This window comes from Anopheles marshallii, chromosome 3 (assembly GCF_943734725.1).
Source record: "Anopheles marshallii chromosome 3, idAnoMarsDA_429_01, whole genome shotgun sequence".
NCBI classification, from domain to species: Eukaryota; Metazoa; Arthropoda; class Insecta; order Diptera; family Culicidae; genus Anopheles; species Anopheles marshallii.
This window is the reverse complement of record NC_071327.1, coordinates 3,142,452-3,160,338: the sequence shown is the minus strand read 5'-3', so window position 1 is coordinate 3,160,338 and position 17,887 is coordinate 3,142,452. Positions and strand designations below refer to the sequence as shown.

General features: G+C 43.7%; 2 protein-coding genes across 2 annotated transcripts; both read right to left on the bottom strand.

Moving 5' to 3' along the window:
- Positions 1-91: 91 nt before the first annotated feature.
- On the bottom strand, positions 92-769 carry LOC128713714 (odorant receptor 63a-like). The gene is made up of 3 exons (XM_053808577.1): positions 554-769; positions 363-461; positions 92-298 (listed from the first exon to the last, which is right to left on the bottom strand). The coding sequence occupies exons 1-3, from the start codon at positions 755-757 to the stop codon at positions 92-94; spliced, it is 510 nt and encodes a 169-aa protein (XP_053664552.1). The 5' UTR covers positions 758-769.
- Positions 770-8,890: 8,121 nt separating this feature from the next.
- LOC128716203 (uncharacterized) lies at positions 8,891-12,735 on the bottom strand. Its single transcript, XM_053811123.1, has 3 exons — positions 12,494-12,735; positions 10,110-12,394; positions 8,891-8,994 (listed from the first exon to the last, which is right to left on the bottom strand). Exons 1-3 carry the CDS (start codon positions 12,733-12,735, stop codon positions 8,891-8,893), a joined length of 2,631 nt encoding a protein of 876 aa, XP_053667098.1.
- Positions 12,736-17,887: the final 5,152 nt, after the last annotated feature.

The following is a 17,887-nucleotide window of genomic DNA, read 5'->3' as shown; positions in this document are numbered from 1 at the left end:
TGCGGTTGTACAATTATTTTGAGTGATGTACGTGCGACATGTGATGATTACGAATGTACTGCGCTTGAAGACGTTGGAAGCATCAACATTATTAGAACACATCCTTGAGGACGAGGTAGAACGAGTATGATTTTTTAACAATTTCACTAAACTGTGCAATGTTGACGGGGAAAAGCTTTCCCGCTTTCAATGCAATGGATCTCTGAGAGTGTTGCATCATGAAGTAAAGTTGCCTTTGAATCGGTACGGGTTGTTCGTACCAGGTAAGCTGTTGTAGGGCACCGAACACTTCGTCAGCCTGCAACGGTAGAATGTATGAATGAGTGATTGTGAACAATAATTGGTAGTTGTGGTTGACTTACTGCATTCGTATATTTTGTGCCCAAATGACAGTACATGTATGTTTCAAATGTCATTAGCAGGAGTAGTAACGAAACGTTGAGCACCTTGAAAGATAATCCCTGAGAAGTTGCACAGAAATAACCACAAAACATTGTATGACAATTTACTTTTATGGTTTTTTTTCTGTAATTTATAGTCCTATAGAACATACCATTTGCAGTATGTAGAATAACATTAGACACCAAATGGCGCTGCAGCATGTAAGCTGTATCATCAACGTCAGGTTCATTACTCGCTGTAACTTTGTAGCGCATTGAAGGGTTTTGCAATGCGATCGTATGACAATGTTGAAATCGGCTTGTAATATCGATGGTGGTAGTTCTCGAATTTGCATGACGGTGATTTGAAACAGCATCGATACAGTACGCAAAAGAGAGAAATCTACCACGTTCTTGGTACACATAATTAGCGACCCTATTACATCCAACACGCTAACGGCCATAATGTAAAGTGAATAGTGAAGAAAATTGTAGCGTATGTCCAAATAGTAGAAGCTAGTGTTTGGGAAATAGAAAAGTGGTCAATGAATTATTACTAATTGAATAATTTCGGAATAAATTACTATACGTAGATACTAACTTTAACTCGGTAGGAAGGACATACTCTTCCTGTGCTCCTGTCTGGTTCCGCCAGTTTTGCACAACCACGACACACGTAGCAATGCAGGGTAACCATAAGTATGTTAGACTTACAATCATATAACATTTGCAACATGTCACTGCTGAATTGGTAATGCTGGTGTTCGTTCTGATAAGAAACCTATATATACTGTCGGAGTAGGATTTATCAACACACTCTTGCAACTTGTCCACCAGTTGGTATATATCTTTATGCCTACTGTACAGTGCGATCATCTGCGTGATAAGATATGTTGTGTACACAATTTCTGAACCAACGCGCACTAGAGCTACCGAATCTTCGATATCAATCAGCAATCGGGTAATGAAGCCAAAGGTGAAGAAAAATACGCACTTTAACCAAAACAAGTATTTGAAGCTTTCGTTGCACGGTAAGCCGAAAAGTTGAAGCAACCGGCAGCCAATCGGGAGCACATCACGAGGATCGTTAATTTGGAGAAACTTCATGGCTACAGCGGCACTTCTCGTTTGATGAAAAGTATAGAATCGCGGTTGTTTGTTTTGCCAAGGCACTTGTATGTGTGAATATTTTATTCGTTTCCAATTCATATGTGCGTTACAACTCTTACTAGTTCGTCAATTAGCGCTTCAAAGGCGTTGAAACATCAAAAGCAATGGTTGCAATCGAGAGGGCTGTGTGTACAGAGTATTATATTTATATGCATGATACAGGAACATTTCGTTTGAAACGATAGTTTGCACATGCTTTTTTTAAATAGCTGTCATTTATGAAATCGACTGATTACAAATCAATGTGTGGTGTTTGAACAGTAGAGTTCTTTTGAGTTCAGCCAACCAACGATATCTAGTTTATGAAATCGATCGTAATTGATACTTCTTTTGATAACTAATGCATGACATCGTGAGCGCTGTCTGTTTAGGTTTATTGTTGTAGGAATCGTTATCGATATCGATTTGCATGATTGCACATAAAAACTGCATGTCATTAAACAACGGAAAGTACTAGCCCTTTGTTACTTGCACGGTTTAAAAAAAACATTTTTTGTTTTTGTGACAATTCCTTTCCAATGAAAATATCTCGCTACTTTTGTAGATAAAATTTTAAATTGCGTGCTCCACAGTATGCATTGGAAAGCATTGACGTTAAAACACTCTCTTGTCCTTCTTTTAGACACTGCTGTTAGGATTTAGTCTGTTGCTGTTTGCTTTTGTTCACATTTGAATTTGAAAAATTTGAGAAATTATGAAATACACCCTTCGATATTTCTAAAAGAAACTATGACAATACTTGAAAGTGTGTTGCAAGGTTGTCATCTTTAAATACTCTATATTGGTTCAATTTACTTTTGGTCCTACCCAGCCAAACGTGATTGTCACGAGGCACAGTCAAGGGAGCAGTGTTCACTCTTTCAATTTAAAACATGATCATGCCACGAGCTACGTCAAATTTGCCATAAATTATGCATTCCTCGGAAGCGAACGAAGCGACGTTCTGTATGTGTCGGAAGATGTGTTGGTGTGCCTCGCATGACGATCTTCATCTTTGAAGATGAGGTCATTGCTTCGGACTTGAGCAGTCAGGCGACACGGTGCTCCGGGAGGCAGCACCCGATCAAATGGTCAAACAGCAAACCGTTGGATGTGTGTCTCCGTAGCGGGAACACTGCGGGAGGTGGCCATGTGTGGTCGGCGGTGAAAATGTTTATTATTAGCAAAATTGGATGACCCGAGCGGGAGGCCCGTGATGTTGTCATCCCAACATTGCATTCATATTTCGCGACACAGGCAGTTTCGGATACACGTTTCGGATATTGGTGGGAACTATTTTTGGAAGGGCCTTGAAGAACTTGAGCACAAGCTTTCTTAGTCGTATCAGTTTGCCGGCAGTTGATAAGGCATGCTACAAAGTGGGAAGGGAAAGTTAACTGATCAGATAGAGACATTCACACATTATTATTCAATCATATGTTTGCGGAAGAAAGTTCTCACTGGATGTTTGCCGTTAGACCGGTTTTTATGTAGCCCTTTGCTTGGCAACGTGACCAGCATAATCGATCGATGTACGAAGACGCAATTAAGAGTGCGAATTACAGATCGAACCTCGCTGCGGTACCGTTATCGGTCTGATTCGGAAAAAAACACCTATCGATGTTTGCGTGTACCAGCAGACGTCCTTCAGCGAGGTGGAAAAACATTCGCTTTGCAGCTGAAATCGAGCGGCGGAATATCTGATGAACTCCAGCCGCCATTAGTGACAGGTTGTGCAGGTTGGTTCGTGTTCGCTAATTGACACAACGCACCACATCGGGCGGCGCTAGTTGGAGTTCGGGCGATTAGCCACAACCCGAACATCGATGTTGGTTCCAAACGGTGTTGCCCAAGCAAGAACTGGCCGTAAAGTTTGCAAAAAAAAAACCGCTTGATGTAAAAACAAAAAGAACGCAAAGGGAGATCACGAATGAGTCGACAGCACCCGGAGTCGCTCGACGATCAGAGCAGGTTCAACGGCTAATAATTGACTCGGTTGGTCGTGGGTCGGTAAAGTGGCAGTGCCGTCGAAAATAATCATAAAATGAAGGATTGCTCAAATTTGAGTGTGGGTTTTGTTGCGAAATTTTGGTCACCTCTCACCACGCTGTGCGTTGTAGTATCTTGAACGCTAAGATCTGCTAATGACGTTGATTGGTGTGCAACCGGTTTTAAAGATGCAAGATGGTTTAAGGGTTTCAAAAACAACCAGTGAGAATATATCCATTTCTAATGCAAAGCTGGTTTGGAAGCTAAGGCAAACTGGAGAGTAGGTCATTTGCTTTGTAGGATTTCGGCAATTGATACGAAATCCCACGAAGATGGTGCTTATTAAATAATGATTTTCGAGTCACAATTCTTTGGGTATAATTACAGAGCTGTAGACATCTAGACTTACCGACCGTTTGGTTTATGTTTTACAAATGCTCTCAAAAGAGCAAACTTATGACGGAATCCTGTAACGACCATTCTACCTTTAATTATATTAAACCTTATGCCCATTTGAACCCATGCCATTTTTTTACAAGTGTAGAAGATGACCAACCGCACCTCAACTAACTCATCTACCATTTTGGAACCTTTCTTTGCTCGCTTGCACACCTATTAATCTTAGCGCCTGCGTTAGTCTACGATTTCACCCTCGAACCTACCGGTCGGATGACCCACTTTCCGAATTGTTGAAAAAGAAGCAACAATCCATCTCCCAACCACCAATACGGACACATCCGGGCTCGCCCTCATCGAAGCCATCCGGTCTGCGGAAGGCGGACGTGTACGGGATGGAATTTTCTTTGGCAAATTCGCACATCATTTTTACGACAGCACAATCTCACCATTAGACGTGTTTGCGTTAGTGTGCATGTCCGTCATGCTCACAATCCGTTTCCTTGATGAGTCTTTAGGCTGTCTCGTTAGAGAGCAAATTGAGACCATCGGAAGTATAATCGTATGTTGGTGAGCATGGAAAAAATAGAAGGAAACTCTGTCGATTTCCGGTTTTGACGTACAGTTCGAGGTGTCTTAGTTCCAGTTTTTTTTGTTGACACCATGAATGTACGAGTGTCTAAGAAATTATGATTGAAAATGAAATCTCCCAGGAGGAGGTGTTTGCTTGTATGCAGGAGTGTTTGTTGGCAAAGTTATCAGCTTGTCAAGGGGAAACCCTTGGAGAAGGAAACCAAGATTCAGCTAATCGCTCGCCTAGCAGCACGTTAGCTCTCACTTCTGCCAATCACCATCAGGCACGCTAATAGGACCCGATAAACGATGTGGTAAATGTTGGTAGATGCTTTGACAGCAGCGGGTTAACGCGCTGTGTTATTTGTTTACTTAGCATAAACTGATGGCGCACCCAGCAGGAGGGACATTCAGTCATAAATTAATCGAATGCTTCCCTTCTTGTATGTATGGTTCCGTCTACTGATGATTCGTGTTGAAGAAAGGGAGTGTTGTGTTTGCGCTTTTCTGCCTTGTTAAGGCTTGAATCCGCATCTGAATGATGATGTTTTCCTCTGGGAATTTCGAGGTTTGCATTTGGCGGAACATGGAACCATTCTTTTTGATAGCAATGAACCAGCTAGCTAGCGTAGTTTTGTAACTTATTTTTTTATATCAAGTATTACATTTGTTATATCATGTGATTTCGTTATTAGTGATGTTTCAGTGACATTAACTGATGCTACTACTTTTTAAAATTATTCTGTCAAACTTCCTTTTTCATACAATATGGGTTTATGGCAAATTTGGCAACAGAAATCAGAATGACCCGGAAGAAACGAAGCAACAGAACTGAAATTAATCATTTGTAAAGTGTGTAAATGTGTTATTCGGTTAATGGTTATGGTCAATTACGTGGAAACATGTGTGTCATGCTCGAACAATTGGCTGCAGGCGTTGAATTATCATTCTAAATATAATGCCAAAATGTTACAAATGTGCTGAATGTCCTTGCGTTTGAATTAATTCCCCAACAATTTTTGAAACGAAAATTGACAATTTTTAAAAGGAAATGTGAACAACAAAAAAGCAATGCTTAACCACCGTGTACAAGTGTTGATCAGAACTTTGCTGCACTTCCAACACTTCGCGTGGGAGAACAAGTTTTGTGTGCGGGCAGTAAGAATCGGTTCTTGAGCAGCCTTCACCACGAGCTTGCTGCCCATAAAGAATCAAGTTCACGTTCAACCGAGTTGGTGTAAGGCTACGTTTGTCAACTCGTTTGTGCAAGGTCTCTCATGAAAACCCGTAAATCAATGCATCCGCGATCGTCTTGCCACGCCTGGCGATGGCAGTCGTCCCTTCTTCCGGTGGGGGGGGGGGGGGGGGGGTGGGGGGGGGGGAGGAACCGCACAGTAACGAGTGCAGTTTGTGGTTCGATGTAAATCAACAACTAGCCATTTCTGCATGGTACCGCTGACAACCCGTGTGGTGGGTATGTATTATGTAACATTCACCCTTCTTGGTTGTTGGTGTCGTCGTCGGTTTGCTTGCAGAATCCACTTCCCTTCGGCAAACATGAGGTCGAAATGTGTTGATTGTGAGTTCTGTTCACTTCGAGTCAGATATAGAGAGGGGTGGTGTGTGGGGGGTGTGAGTGGTAACCTCGAAATGAAGAGCGAACGTCGTTGGGAATCCGTTTTCCTCGGGTTTAATGAACCTTTGAAAGTGGGTGTTTGGATGGTGTGTACCCTCTCGAGATTAGGTGTGTTCTTCCGAGTCACACTCCCCACAAGACGGACCAGACCAGACAGGAATGGTTTTGATACGCGAGATGCACAAGACACGACAGATCGAAAATAGAACAACGGAACGATGACAGACCGCAAGCAGTGAAGATGTGTTCCGGTTTCCCGCTGTGTACAAGCTACTGGTTAATGGTTTTTCTTCTGGTGAAGAAATTAAACTCGACAGTATCGGTGGTCGATTGGTGTTTTGGGAAGTTTTGAAATCAATCTTGTTATTTTCCCCTCGCGTTTTATGGGCTATTACCGTACCTTAAGTGTATGTGTTTTGTGCTCGTTGGAAAACAATTCCGTTCTAAGAAGGAAGATCGTTCGTGAAAGTCACACTTAAGGAGAGAAACTCTGCAAATGCATGGATCGTGCGGCATTGTTGGTTGCGGTGTAATCGATTGACATGAGATGAAAAAAAAAACAATTAACGATTGAAATAGCTTGGTGGGTTAGAAAAAATGGTTGGAAAGGATAGTGAGAGACATTTGAAAGGAATCTGGCCGAGCGCGATCGATCGCGCGAAGTGGTTGGGTCCCAATGTCTGGATATTGCAAAAGAACATCTTGGTTGACGTGGTAAATGTCTAGTAACGGTATTTATGTGGTAACCACGATCAGGATGATAGTACTATTGGGTTTCAATTGCAATCAGATGTAAAGCGATGAATCAATAGGACATTTTTCTAAAGAAACTACACGGCTTGGAGATATCAACAAGTTTCCAGACGTTTCTATGTGCTAATTCTTATTTCATTTATTTTTTCTTTACAGGTAAGTTGTCTTCAACGGCGGTAGCAACGTTTCCTCTGTTTTGAACTGCTTGTAAACGATGAAGGAATATGCGTAAGCCTTTTTTTACCCATTCCCATTTTCATTCGGTTTGGCACATTTCAAAACGACCGTCAGGCACGGAAGAGTGCCAACGACGCGTCCTTCATATTTGTGAGAATTTCACACGCAAACACTGGTTGTGATACGGAATTTTATATTTTCTGCTTCACCAAAAGACTGTGTGTCTCGGGCGCCGTTCTGTTTGATACTGTTTATTCACTTGTCAAAGAGTTCAATTTACATTGCTCGGTATCGATTGTCCAAGGTGTCTAGTTCAGTTCTTAGCTTGAAATATTTCATGAAACTTTTCTTCCTTCAATTATTGTAGATTATTCCCTTTCATTTTACACATTCCCGGCCACCAAAGAAGGAACTTCTTTATATTCTTGAAATCTAATTTTGTAAGTTTCGTGTTGCACCTACTTAGCACTCTTCGTCGGACAAAGTATTAGGATCAGGCAAAATTGCAATTCTAGCTGCCGCTCGAACGATTTCCTTTCCTGCACCTGTACGTAGTGTTACGACCCTAACTACACCGTCCTTTCCTGGATGTAATACCTTTATTCTACCCATCGGCCATAAGGTAGGTGGTACATTATCTTCCTTGATGACTACCAATTGTCCTTCCTTTAGCTGAACCGGTTGAACCATTAAGTGTTTCGCGCGGGCCTGTAACTGTTGCAGGTATTCCGGATACCAACGCGACCAAATAGATTGGAAGTGTTTCTCTACCAAATCAAACTCCTTCAGTCTATTCGATGATACCTGCCTTCTATCAATTTGAGGAAGTGATGTCATATTTGATCCTACTAAAAAATGACCTGGGGTGAGTGGTTCCGTATCTGATGGGTCACTTGATAGTGGAACCAATGGTCGAGAATTTAAACACTGTTCGACCTGACTTAAAAGTGTGACCATACCTTCCTGAGTAAGGCTCGTGCCTCCTAACGTGCGAATAATGTGTTGTTTCGCTGATCGTACAGCAGCCTCCCACAGCCCGCCAAAGTGTGGTGCCCGAGGTGGAATAAATTTCCACTGAATTTCATCGTTGACACACCAGTTGAAGATCGCGTTGCGCTCGCGATCACTGCACTTAAGCATCTCATAGATACGATGAAGCTCGTGTGCAGCTCCCTTAAATGTGGTGGCGTTATCCGAATGGAGTTCTACGATTTTACCTCTGCGAGACACAAAACGCCTAAGTGCAGCCAGGAACGCAGCAGTGGTGAGATCACTCACGAGTTCGATGTGGACCGCCCTGGTTGCAAAGCACACGAAAATAGCGATGTATGCTTTTGTGGCGCTCCGGTTGCGCACAGTTGATTTGAGGAAAACCGGCCCACAGTAGTCGATGCCACTCACCGCGAATGGCCTTGTTGGTGAAACCCTTGAAACAGGAAGATCAGCTACGGACTGTTTCACTAGTGTGGGTTTGGCCCTGAAGCATCTGTGACATCGATGGAAAACAGATTTCGTCAGATTGCGTCCACCGATTATCCAGAACCGTTGACGCAGTATGGATAGCAATAGTTGCGGGCCCGCATGTAAATATTTCTGGTGGTAGGCTTCTGCCAACAATGAAGACAGTTGGTGTTTGGAGGCGAGTAAAATTGGATGTTTCGCAGAATCTGGGAGTTGTGCGTTCCGAAGCCGGCCACCAACACGCATGATTCCCGCCTGGTCGATGAAGGGCGATAACCATTTTAGCCTCGAATTACGCGGCACATCCTTGCCGCTTGCGATATGATGACGATCCTCCGAAAAAGAATCCTTCTGGGCTAAACGACACAACTGCAGCTCAGAATCCTGTAACTCCTTGCTTGTTAACGGTGCCACTGATGCGATGAGTTGAATAATAGTGGCATGCGTATTGTTTGATGATGATTTGCCCGTCCTTAAACACTGTATAAACCGCAAACAGTATGCCATAGTTCGTCGAAGTTTGAGGTAGGTGGAAAACCGTGCAAATAACCTGGTGCTGAATTCGGTCGTGGTTGCCATTGCAGTAACTTGCGGTTGTATAATTCGTTCTTCTTCATTGGAGTCGATTTCTTCTACTTCACGGCTCTTGGGCCAATCTTTGACCTTGCTGCTAAGCCAGACTGGTCCATGCCACCACCGTTGACAAAATAGTAATTTATCAGGTAGTAGACCGCGCGATACATCGTCTGCCGGATTGTCCACGCCAGGAACATGATTCCAGCAGATTTTGGTTTCTGCTTGAATTTGTGCCACTCTGTTGGCAACGAATGGCTTCCAGCGTCGTGGTGGAGATTTTAGCCAGTATAAAGCTGTCATTGAGTCACTCCAACCGTAAGCTTCGTATGTCCCATTGAGAGCTCGATTGACCTTTCGAAACAGTTGTATTGCCAATTTTACCGCACACAGCTCTAGCCTGGGGATCGAATTGGTGTTGGACAATGATACAACCTTTGATTTTGCTGCCAAAAGCTGCACCGCGATCCCGGCATGAGTTTCTGCCCTGATGTAACAACAAGCACCGTAGGCCAGTTGTGAAGCATCTGCGAACACGTGCAGCTGCACTCTAATTGCTCCTTTGAGTGATGCGAATCGAGGAATGCATATTTCACCAAGGAAGTGTAATTTGGAATGAAACGCCGTCCATTCCCTTTGGAGATGTGATGGTAGCTCACTATCCCAGTCCCAAGGCTTTCCGTTTGCCTTCAAGGACCATAATTGCTGCATAAAGAGCTTGGCGATGAGGATGGTTGGGCTGAGCAAGCCTAGTGGGTCGAAGATTTTGGCGATGTAGGACAAAGTTAATCTTTTTGTCAATACTGTCGCAGGAGGAGGTAGGTCAATCCGGAACCTACACATATCCACCGCTGGTTCCCAAACTAGTCCTAACGTTGATACAAATTGAGGATCTTGCCACTCATGCGTCGGGAGAACTGCCAAATCTTCTGATGGAATGCCAATTAAAGCTTCTGGAACGTTGGATGCCCATTTTTTTAAGGAAAAGCCAGCTGACTTGAGCATCCCTGTGATCTGCCTACGCATCTCGATTGCATCCGATATTTCTTCTGTACCCGATAATAAGTCGTCTACGTAGAAGTCGTTCAGTACTGCGTTAACTGCTAGCGGGTACTGTGTTTGATGATCATGAGCTATTTGCTTCAGTGTTCTAGTTGCCAGGAACGGAGCGGACGCAGTTCCGTATGTAATCGTTTGTAGCTGGTAAGTTTGAATGGGCTCTGTTGGGTCTTCTCTGTATCTTATGCGAAGGTACCGTTGGTCGCGATCATCGTGTAGAATTTGACGGTACATTTTTTCGACGTCCGCTGATAGGGCGATGGAATGTGACCGAAAACGTACAATAATCGAAAACAGGTCGTCTTGGATCACCGGTCCCACCAATAATTTGTCGTTTAAGGAAAATCCTGAGGAAGTTTTACAGGATGCATCAAACACTACTCTGACCTTAGTGGTTGTGCTCGTCTCCTTTACTACCGCATGATGAGGCAAATAGTAATGCTCATAGGTATCATCGACCGGTTCGGTAAGTCGCTTCATGTGACCTAAACGCTCGTACTCCTTCATGAATTTGCTGTATTCTTCCTTCATCACATGATTCGATCTTAACCTTCGTTCCACCGCAAGGAGCCGACGATCAGCAATCGCCTTTGATTCTCCTAAAACGATACTGGGATTATTATTTTGTGGCAAACAGACAACATACCTGCCGGATGCCTCTCTGGTCGTGGTGGTCACGAAATGCTTCTCACAGGCATCCTCTTCCGCAGATAAGGCAGTATCATCGCCAATTGTCTCGGTATCCCAGAAACGCTCCATAACCGATTCCAATGAAGGCGTTTCATTGGCAGCCAGATGACACAACTGTGAACCATGTGAAGCACCCGATGACGTGTTTCCAGCGATGACCCAACCGAATGACGTCTCCACTAGCCATGGTTTTCCTCTGCCGAGCGAACGTTTTCTACCGGAATGAAGCTCCCAGTACGTATCTCCGCCAATGATGATGTCGATCTTGTCAGGAACAAAGAACGATGGGTCTGCTAGTGGCAATTCCGGAAGCTTCCACGACGATGTATCAATGGGCGACGTTGGGATTTCCATAAATGGAGAATCCAAGATGAGTAGCTCCAGCTGAGAAGCATGTGTAAGGTTTCGGGATTCCACAGTTGCAAAGATTGATCCCTTCATCAACTGTAATGAATTGCCGATGCCCAGGATCGATACGTGAACCTTGTTCCGAGGTATCCCCAGAAGCTTCCGAGCCAGCGAATTACAGATGAAATTTGACATAGAGCCCGAATCGAGGAGAGCCCTTGCCTCATGACGGTTTCCGTAGCCATCTAGGATGTACAACCGCACCGTTTCCAAAAACACCATTCCATGGTTGTTTTGCACTGCCATAGCGATTGTTGAGTTGGGAGTAGGAGTATGTAGCAGTGTATGGTGACGCTGGTGACAAGTACGACATGTATAGTCCGACTTGCAAGCTTTTGCCTGATGGGAATCACTCAAGCAATTCCAACACAGCTGCTTTGATGCTACCATTTCCCGACGCTGTTGCACGTCCTTTCCAGAGAACACTGGACAGTTTCGAAGAAGGTGACTATCTACGCACTTTAAAGGACACTTGTAATTTGGCGTAATGGGAGATGATCGCGAAGACGCTGCGTTGGCGATCGATCGACGCGGTGGTGATGAGCGCAAGGTGCCGGCCACCTTTCTCGAACCATCGACTATATCACTCGCGAAATTGTTAGTCGACTTTAAGATTTGAATCCGGTCTTGTACAAAATGTACCACGTCCATGTACTTGTCCGTCGTAAAGTGCACTGAATGTTTCTCCCATGCTAGAAGTGTGGCACGATCCAACTTCATAAGTAGCATGTTTGATAACGGCGTGTCCCATGAATCCACCGGTTGATTTAGTTTCACAAAACCGCTCACATTCCGCAAAAATTCGTTCACTAAAGTGGTCAGACTATCCACACTCTCCGATTGCACGCCAGGAAGATGATGTAGTTTTCGGTAATACTCACGAACGAGTGCACGCGGATTGTCATACTGCTTGAGAAGCGCTGACCACGTTACCGAATAATTGTCCGCCGTCAACGGTGTATGTTCGAAAGGAACCGCCGCGTCCCCTTTCAATGACGACAATAAATATTCGAGCTTCGCAATCGACGGAAGATCCGGCAAAGCATCAATCATCGCAATGAAGCGATCACGAAACGATAACCATTTCGTCTGATCTCCGTCGAACGTTGGCAATTCGACCTTCGGAAGGCGGATGTGTGGAGCGTTTGGCCTACCAAAAGCAAGAGTCGAAGAAGCCAAATCAGTGGTCACGTTTAGAGCACCTTCCTCCCTCCGATGCTTTCGAAAGAAAGATCTTAGTTTTCTACACCGCTCTTCGACGTTGATCCTTTCCAGGATACATGCCTCGATCGCCTCGATACCATCGTCGAGTTCCTCCAACTTCGCCACCGCGGCGAAGTAATCTGCCTTGTGCTTATCCAGGTCTTCTAAGGCCTCCGGGATTTGATCGACGTCGTCTCCGGCAAATTGGGCTTGAAAGCGTTCGAGGGCACTAATATTTTCCACTGCAATCCTCCTCTTCAACTGAACGGCTTTGATTTTTCTGTCCATGGCACAGTTAATTTACACACTCACGAAACGAACAAGCGAAGCCGATAAAAAAAAACGAAACAAACGAAGCGACGCTAACAACAAAATTTGGGCGCAAATTTTGTATTGCGATGGCGCACTATCGTCGGCCGTTGCCCCTGATGCAGGGCTATGCGCGATGGCGGTAGAACGACGCGAACGATGATTTGCTAAATGCTCTTGATGCAGAGCGTTTGACCGAGCTCCTGATGCAGAGCGATGGAAGAGAAAAAACTCCGTGAATCACGAATCCGGTTCGAAGGACCAAAAAATGTGAGAATTTCACACGCAAACACTGGTTGTGATACGGAATTTTATATTTTCTGCTTCACCAAAAGACTGTGTGTCTCGGGCGCCGTTCTGTTTGATACTGTTTATTCACTTGTCAAAGAGTTCAATTTACATTGCTCGGTATCGATTGTCCAAGGTGTCTAGTTCAGTTCTTAGCTTGAAATATTTCATGAAACTTTTCTTCCTTCAATTATTGTAGATTATTCCCTTTCATTTTACACAATATTAAAGCACCCAATCAAATACACTGGCGACGACAAATCGTTGAAGCTAACCACCATAACAAACGCTGTCCCTGCCGAATGAACTAACTGTCGAATGGAGCAAAAGTGACGGTTTGTATCATTTAAACGCAATCGATAAATTTCGAGGTCGTACTTCTTCGTTTTGAGACGTTTATTACGGCTTTTGCCTTTGCCGTGTCGGGATTTGGTGAAGCGTGCAAACAACGACCCATTCACCCTCGCGAAGGGGGAGCTCGTTTTATGGTGGTTTGTCTTGCATTGATGTGTCATTTACCGGTTGTTTTGTATAAGTGTGGGTCCAGTTCAAGTTGCTCATGGTCTCTTGAATTTGGAGTGAAAATTTTGGTTCTTTTTCAACAGTATGGTTGATATTACAATTTTTAATAAATCCAACGTTCTATTTGTAGCATGAGACGTAACATATAATCATGTTCTTCCTCGAGTTCATGTTCGTGACATACGAATTTAGGTGGTTAAACACACCTTCTTTCTCTTTCTTCGTCTCCTCTCTTTTCGCCTGTCACAATGTCACCGCGCACCAGTATTGCGTGCAGGTTGTGAACGCTTGACAATCAAATTAGATAACTGACACGAAATGATTTAGTTTTTCCACATAGTGACTGTCGCCGTCTCTATCGCGCTGCCACCCATTAAGTATGTAGTCCGTCACTCTCCGCTGAACAGTGACAGAAATGGAAAAACTCGAAAAAAGAAAGACATGGAGAAAAATAATGATAAATGATCTCGCGCACTAGCGCCTCTGTGTGTTCCGTTCTGTGGGGACATTAAAGTGGATCCGACTGGTAGGAAAATGTTCGGTTTTGTTTCTTGTTTCCATGTCCACGAGATGATGAAGGGTAGCGCAGAAAACACAACAAAAAGCAATAGTGCAAGAAAAGGCATGAACAACAAAACAACAACAGTAGTTCAATTCGGGTCGGGGAGCACCCTTCACAGCACCCACGGTATGGGCCGATGGGCGAAGGTCGGTAATTACAAAACCGTTACATTCACCTTCAAGCCACCTACCAGCTGACCGGTTGGTCGTCGTTCGTCACCTGTGGTTTTAAAAACAGAGCGCAAAAAATGTAGTGTTCCCTCTGTCGAAGGGAAAAGAAGAAATGTATGTCAGTGGCCGGGGTGTGTGTGTGTACACTTGTGCCTTTGGTAGAAGCTAGCAGGGAATTGGAAAATTCAGCCAGGGCCGGTAGAGGAAGCAATGGAAAATGAGTCTTCTTGGTCAGTGAAACGTGTAACACCCTAACGAAAAAAAAGGAAAACAACATGCAAAAGGGCTCACAATATACTCACTATTAGTAGGGTTGATCTAGTGGCTGTTCGGTTCAAATTGGTGGGCTATTTGATACCTATTTGCATCCGGAAGTAGGGCATGCGTCTAGTCCGATGCATGGGGAAAACAAAACGATGTTCTTTCTTTTACCCTGGTTGATAGAATTGTGCTTGAGGTTTTCTGAAGAAATTATGAGCAAGAGTTTGATAACATTCACTATGTTGAGTTAGATTTTTGTAGACGCAATGCTAGATCTGACCTGAAGCTCTGAGACAGTGGTGTTCAGTCAAATATAGTTAATTCAAATCGTAAACCAAGACAATGCTTCGACTAGAAACAAACAATCCATAATTTTCCGGTCGGAAACGCTTCAAGTTCAATAACCTCCAAAACATATTTGCAGAAATCAATATTTTCCCTGTAGGTCCTGGTGTGAAACGACAGCCTTCATCCGGTCAGTGACCTGAAGTAATTCACAAAACTAGTTACTTTTTCGTTCTCATGCTCAGCAATCATGCTGCAGATGTCGATAATGGTAATCAATATCAGTACTACTCAGTGGTGAGGGTCGTTCGATTCTGACGGTTGGCAAGTGGGAAGGGTTTCCGGTCGCAGTGTGTTGATGGTTACTTAGGATGCGGGTGTCCCGGCGTTTTTCCCCTCGGCGAATAGCTGTGGGAAAATAGCCACACGGGTGGCTGGCGTGATACAGCATTAGCGGGATAGTTTGATCAGCTTCTTTCTATTAAGAATAAACGAGGGGTTACAGAAATGAATTTCCCTGGAAGTAGTTGTACCGAACACTGGTTCAGGTCTAACACGTTAGCGAACGGAAGCGACAAAACTAGCATGTTGAGTAGAATTATTATGCAACGAGCGTGTTATGCTTTTGTTTTAAGCAAGGAAGAGAACACATCCACTTGAAAGTGTAAGCCTTGCGATGTGGAAATAGTCAAAACATCAATCGTCGAAACGTTCCGCACGGCATAATTCTGAGCTACCGCTGTCCTCCAAATAGACTTCCTGCTACTACACTTCGCCACACAGGTCGTGCATATGTACCCTTGAACCATTCTGTAGTCTTCAGGAACTTTACTGGTTTCGCGTTGGTTCAGTTCCTGCGGGACGTTCTCCACCCACACGAGTGGTGCTGTGTAAAGACAGTCACAGTATTGTATGCATAATGAAGCTTTGCTGTTGCTGCTGCTCTGGTGCCGTATGTATCGCTTTCCAACGTCATTCTCCATCGTGCGCATTGGTTTCCTGTTTGCCGTTGCGGTTTTTCTTTTAACGTTTGTTAAACAGCACCAGCTGCTAAAAGTGCATGACAGACGACGAGAATGTTTGCGGCACCACACGTGTGTTGTTATACGGCGAGTCTAATGGAAGGACCAGGGCGTTTTTTTTTTAAAGCACGCATGATTTTGTATATTTACATGTAAAAACTACTGTTTTTTTACCTTGTTGTGTGGAAATTCAATGCCCCCGAGCTCCTTGTCTGCACAACGCAACATTTCACATAGAACAGTGAACAGGGCGGGCTAGCAGAAGATCCCAAAACCGTTCAAACGTAATGCATGATTGGTAAACAAATGTTTACAGAACTCATTCACACAATGCAGGTATTGGTTCAGCATTACTTTTCCATTCCTAATGGTTATGTTGGTGTGCCTTAAAGCTGCAATTCGTTCCAGAGTATCTTCAATTCTAGTACAGCTCAGTGTAAAACGGCTTTTCAAGTTTCTTGACGTTTGAAATGGTTCATATTTCACATAAAATCAGCACCCATAGCATATGAAGCTAAAAGGCGTTCGGTTTGAACACTATCATTTCCAAGTACTGACCACTCCTAGGGGATCTTGAATTTCGAGATGGTTCAAAGTAAAGAGAAACGTGTCCATCGTTGCTCGAGTTGCTGAGATAAGTTTGACCGCCGAGGAACAGGGCGAAGCGAGGTTCAAGACGCATTTTAGTGAGCAAAGACTACGCAGAAGTGATCATTAAGAGTGGGTTATGACCAACCATGCGGCTCAGCTGAGGGTGGGTGATAATTATGAAGCATTGCGTTAAAAGACAAACTTGAAGCGCACTTTGTGATGAGACGCACCATTGTAGGGAGCGACTTTGGAGTGTTCGGAATGTATTCGATGGGAACCCCATTGCCTTTGGTTCTCACGAATTGTCAGAGTATTTATTTTACGTGTTCATTTTGTTGTGAAAATCGTGTAATAGTTTGGTTTTTACTTGTATTTGAATATTGCGCTGTAATTTTCTTGATATATTTAGTTATTTGTTATTGTTACTTCGGTCTATTTTTAATATAAAATCAATTAAGATGTTAAGATCAGTAGGATCATGCCGTTATACAGTACCGCGGACTGCAAACCGTCTTAAAACATTCACAGTATTGTAGTCAGTACAGTAGAGAGAACTCAGTGCGCGTTTGTAATGATCATCTGGGCTGTAACCTAGTTTCAAAAATAATCCCCACGTAATACACAAGCGAGCGAGACGCATTGGAAGTTTTAGGTTAGTTTGAATGCTATGAGGTCACCCGTTTGTCTTCACTATCTTCATTCTATCAGCTTCCGCTTCATTACGAATGCCTTAGTTCAACGAAACCGTGCTCTTCACCGTCAAATGTTCGCCAAGATTCGTTTGTGGTTAAGGGTAGTGGTGCGCTGGGTGATGTTCGTTCCCTTTGAGTCGGTGCTCGGCATACTTCCGATGTCGTGACACGCACTCTGTGGGGCTGGCTCTTCTGAGTCACCGACGTCGGTGTACGTTTCACCGTCAGAAAAATGCCGGCAACTGCATAAAGCAGGGGTTACCAGCATGAAATACCAGCATAACTAAACGATCTTGTTGCGATATCATAGATGGGAATGATATTACAGTAGTGCTGTATGCAATGAAATGGACATGAGATTATATTATAACAATAAATAAATGATTGAAATATAATATAATCATATATACCGCCAAACATCAGGAAAAGACGGCACCGTGGCGTGGCGTAATGCAAAAGTTTAAATAAATTTTCAAACGATCAAAGGAGTTTAGCAGCCCTGGAGTAGATGTTTGCCATAAAATGATCGGTGTTGGTTTCATGGCAAGCTAAGTATTTGAGAATTGCACGTTGCCATCTACTTCTTTGCCTAGGGTTTCTACTCGGCGCAACTGAAGTATGCGGCATTTCTTTTAAGAATGTTTCTTCTCTACTTAAGATGCTGAGGTAGGAGGTAAGTTTCACCCTTTGGTGCGAGTATCAATCGCACTCACCCAACATTTTTACGAGACAGAGAAA

What these genes read in the sequence shown, in the direction of transcription:
- LOC128713714 (XM_053808577.1), bottom strand. Translation starts at nt 757, where the DNA reads ATGCTGTTTCAAATCACCGTCATGCAAATTCGAGAACTACCACCATCG. An exon ending in TATTCTACATACTGCAAATG is followed by an intron (nt 462 to 553) that starts GTATGTTCTATA and finishes GCAACTTCTCAG; the next exon opens with GGATTATCTTTCAAGGTGCT. An exon ending in GCACAAAATATACGAATGCA is followed by an intron (nt 299 to 362) that starts GTAAGTCAACCA and finishes CTACCGTTGCAG; the next exon opens with GCTGACGAAGTGTTCGGTGC.
- LOC128716203 (XM_053811123.1), bottom strand. Translation starts at nt 12,735, where the DNA reads ATGGACAGAAAAATCAAAGCCGTTCAGTTGAAGAGGAGGATTGCAGTG. An exon ending in AGGATCAACGTCGAAGAGCG is followed by an intron (nt 12,395 to 12,493) that starts GTGTAGAAAACT and finishes TGCTTTTGGTAG; the next exon opens with GCCAAACGCTCCACACATCC. An exon ending in ATCGGATGCAATCGAGATGC is followed by an intron (nt 8,995 to 10,109) that starts GTAGGCAGATCA and finishes CGGTTTATACAG; the next exon opens with TGTTTAAGGACGGGCAAATC.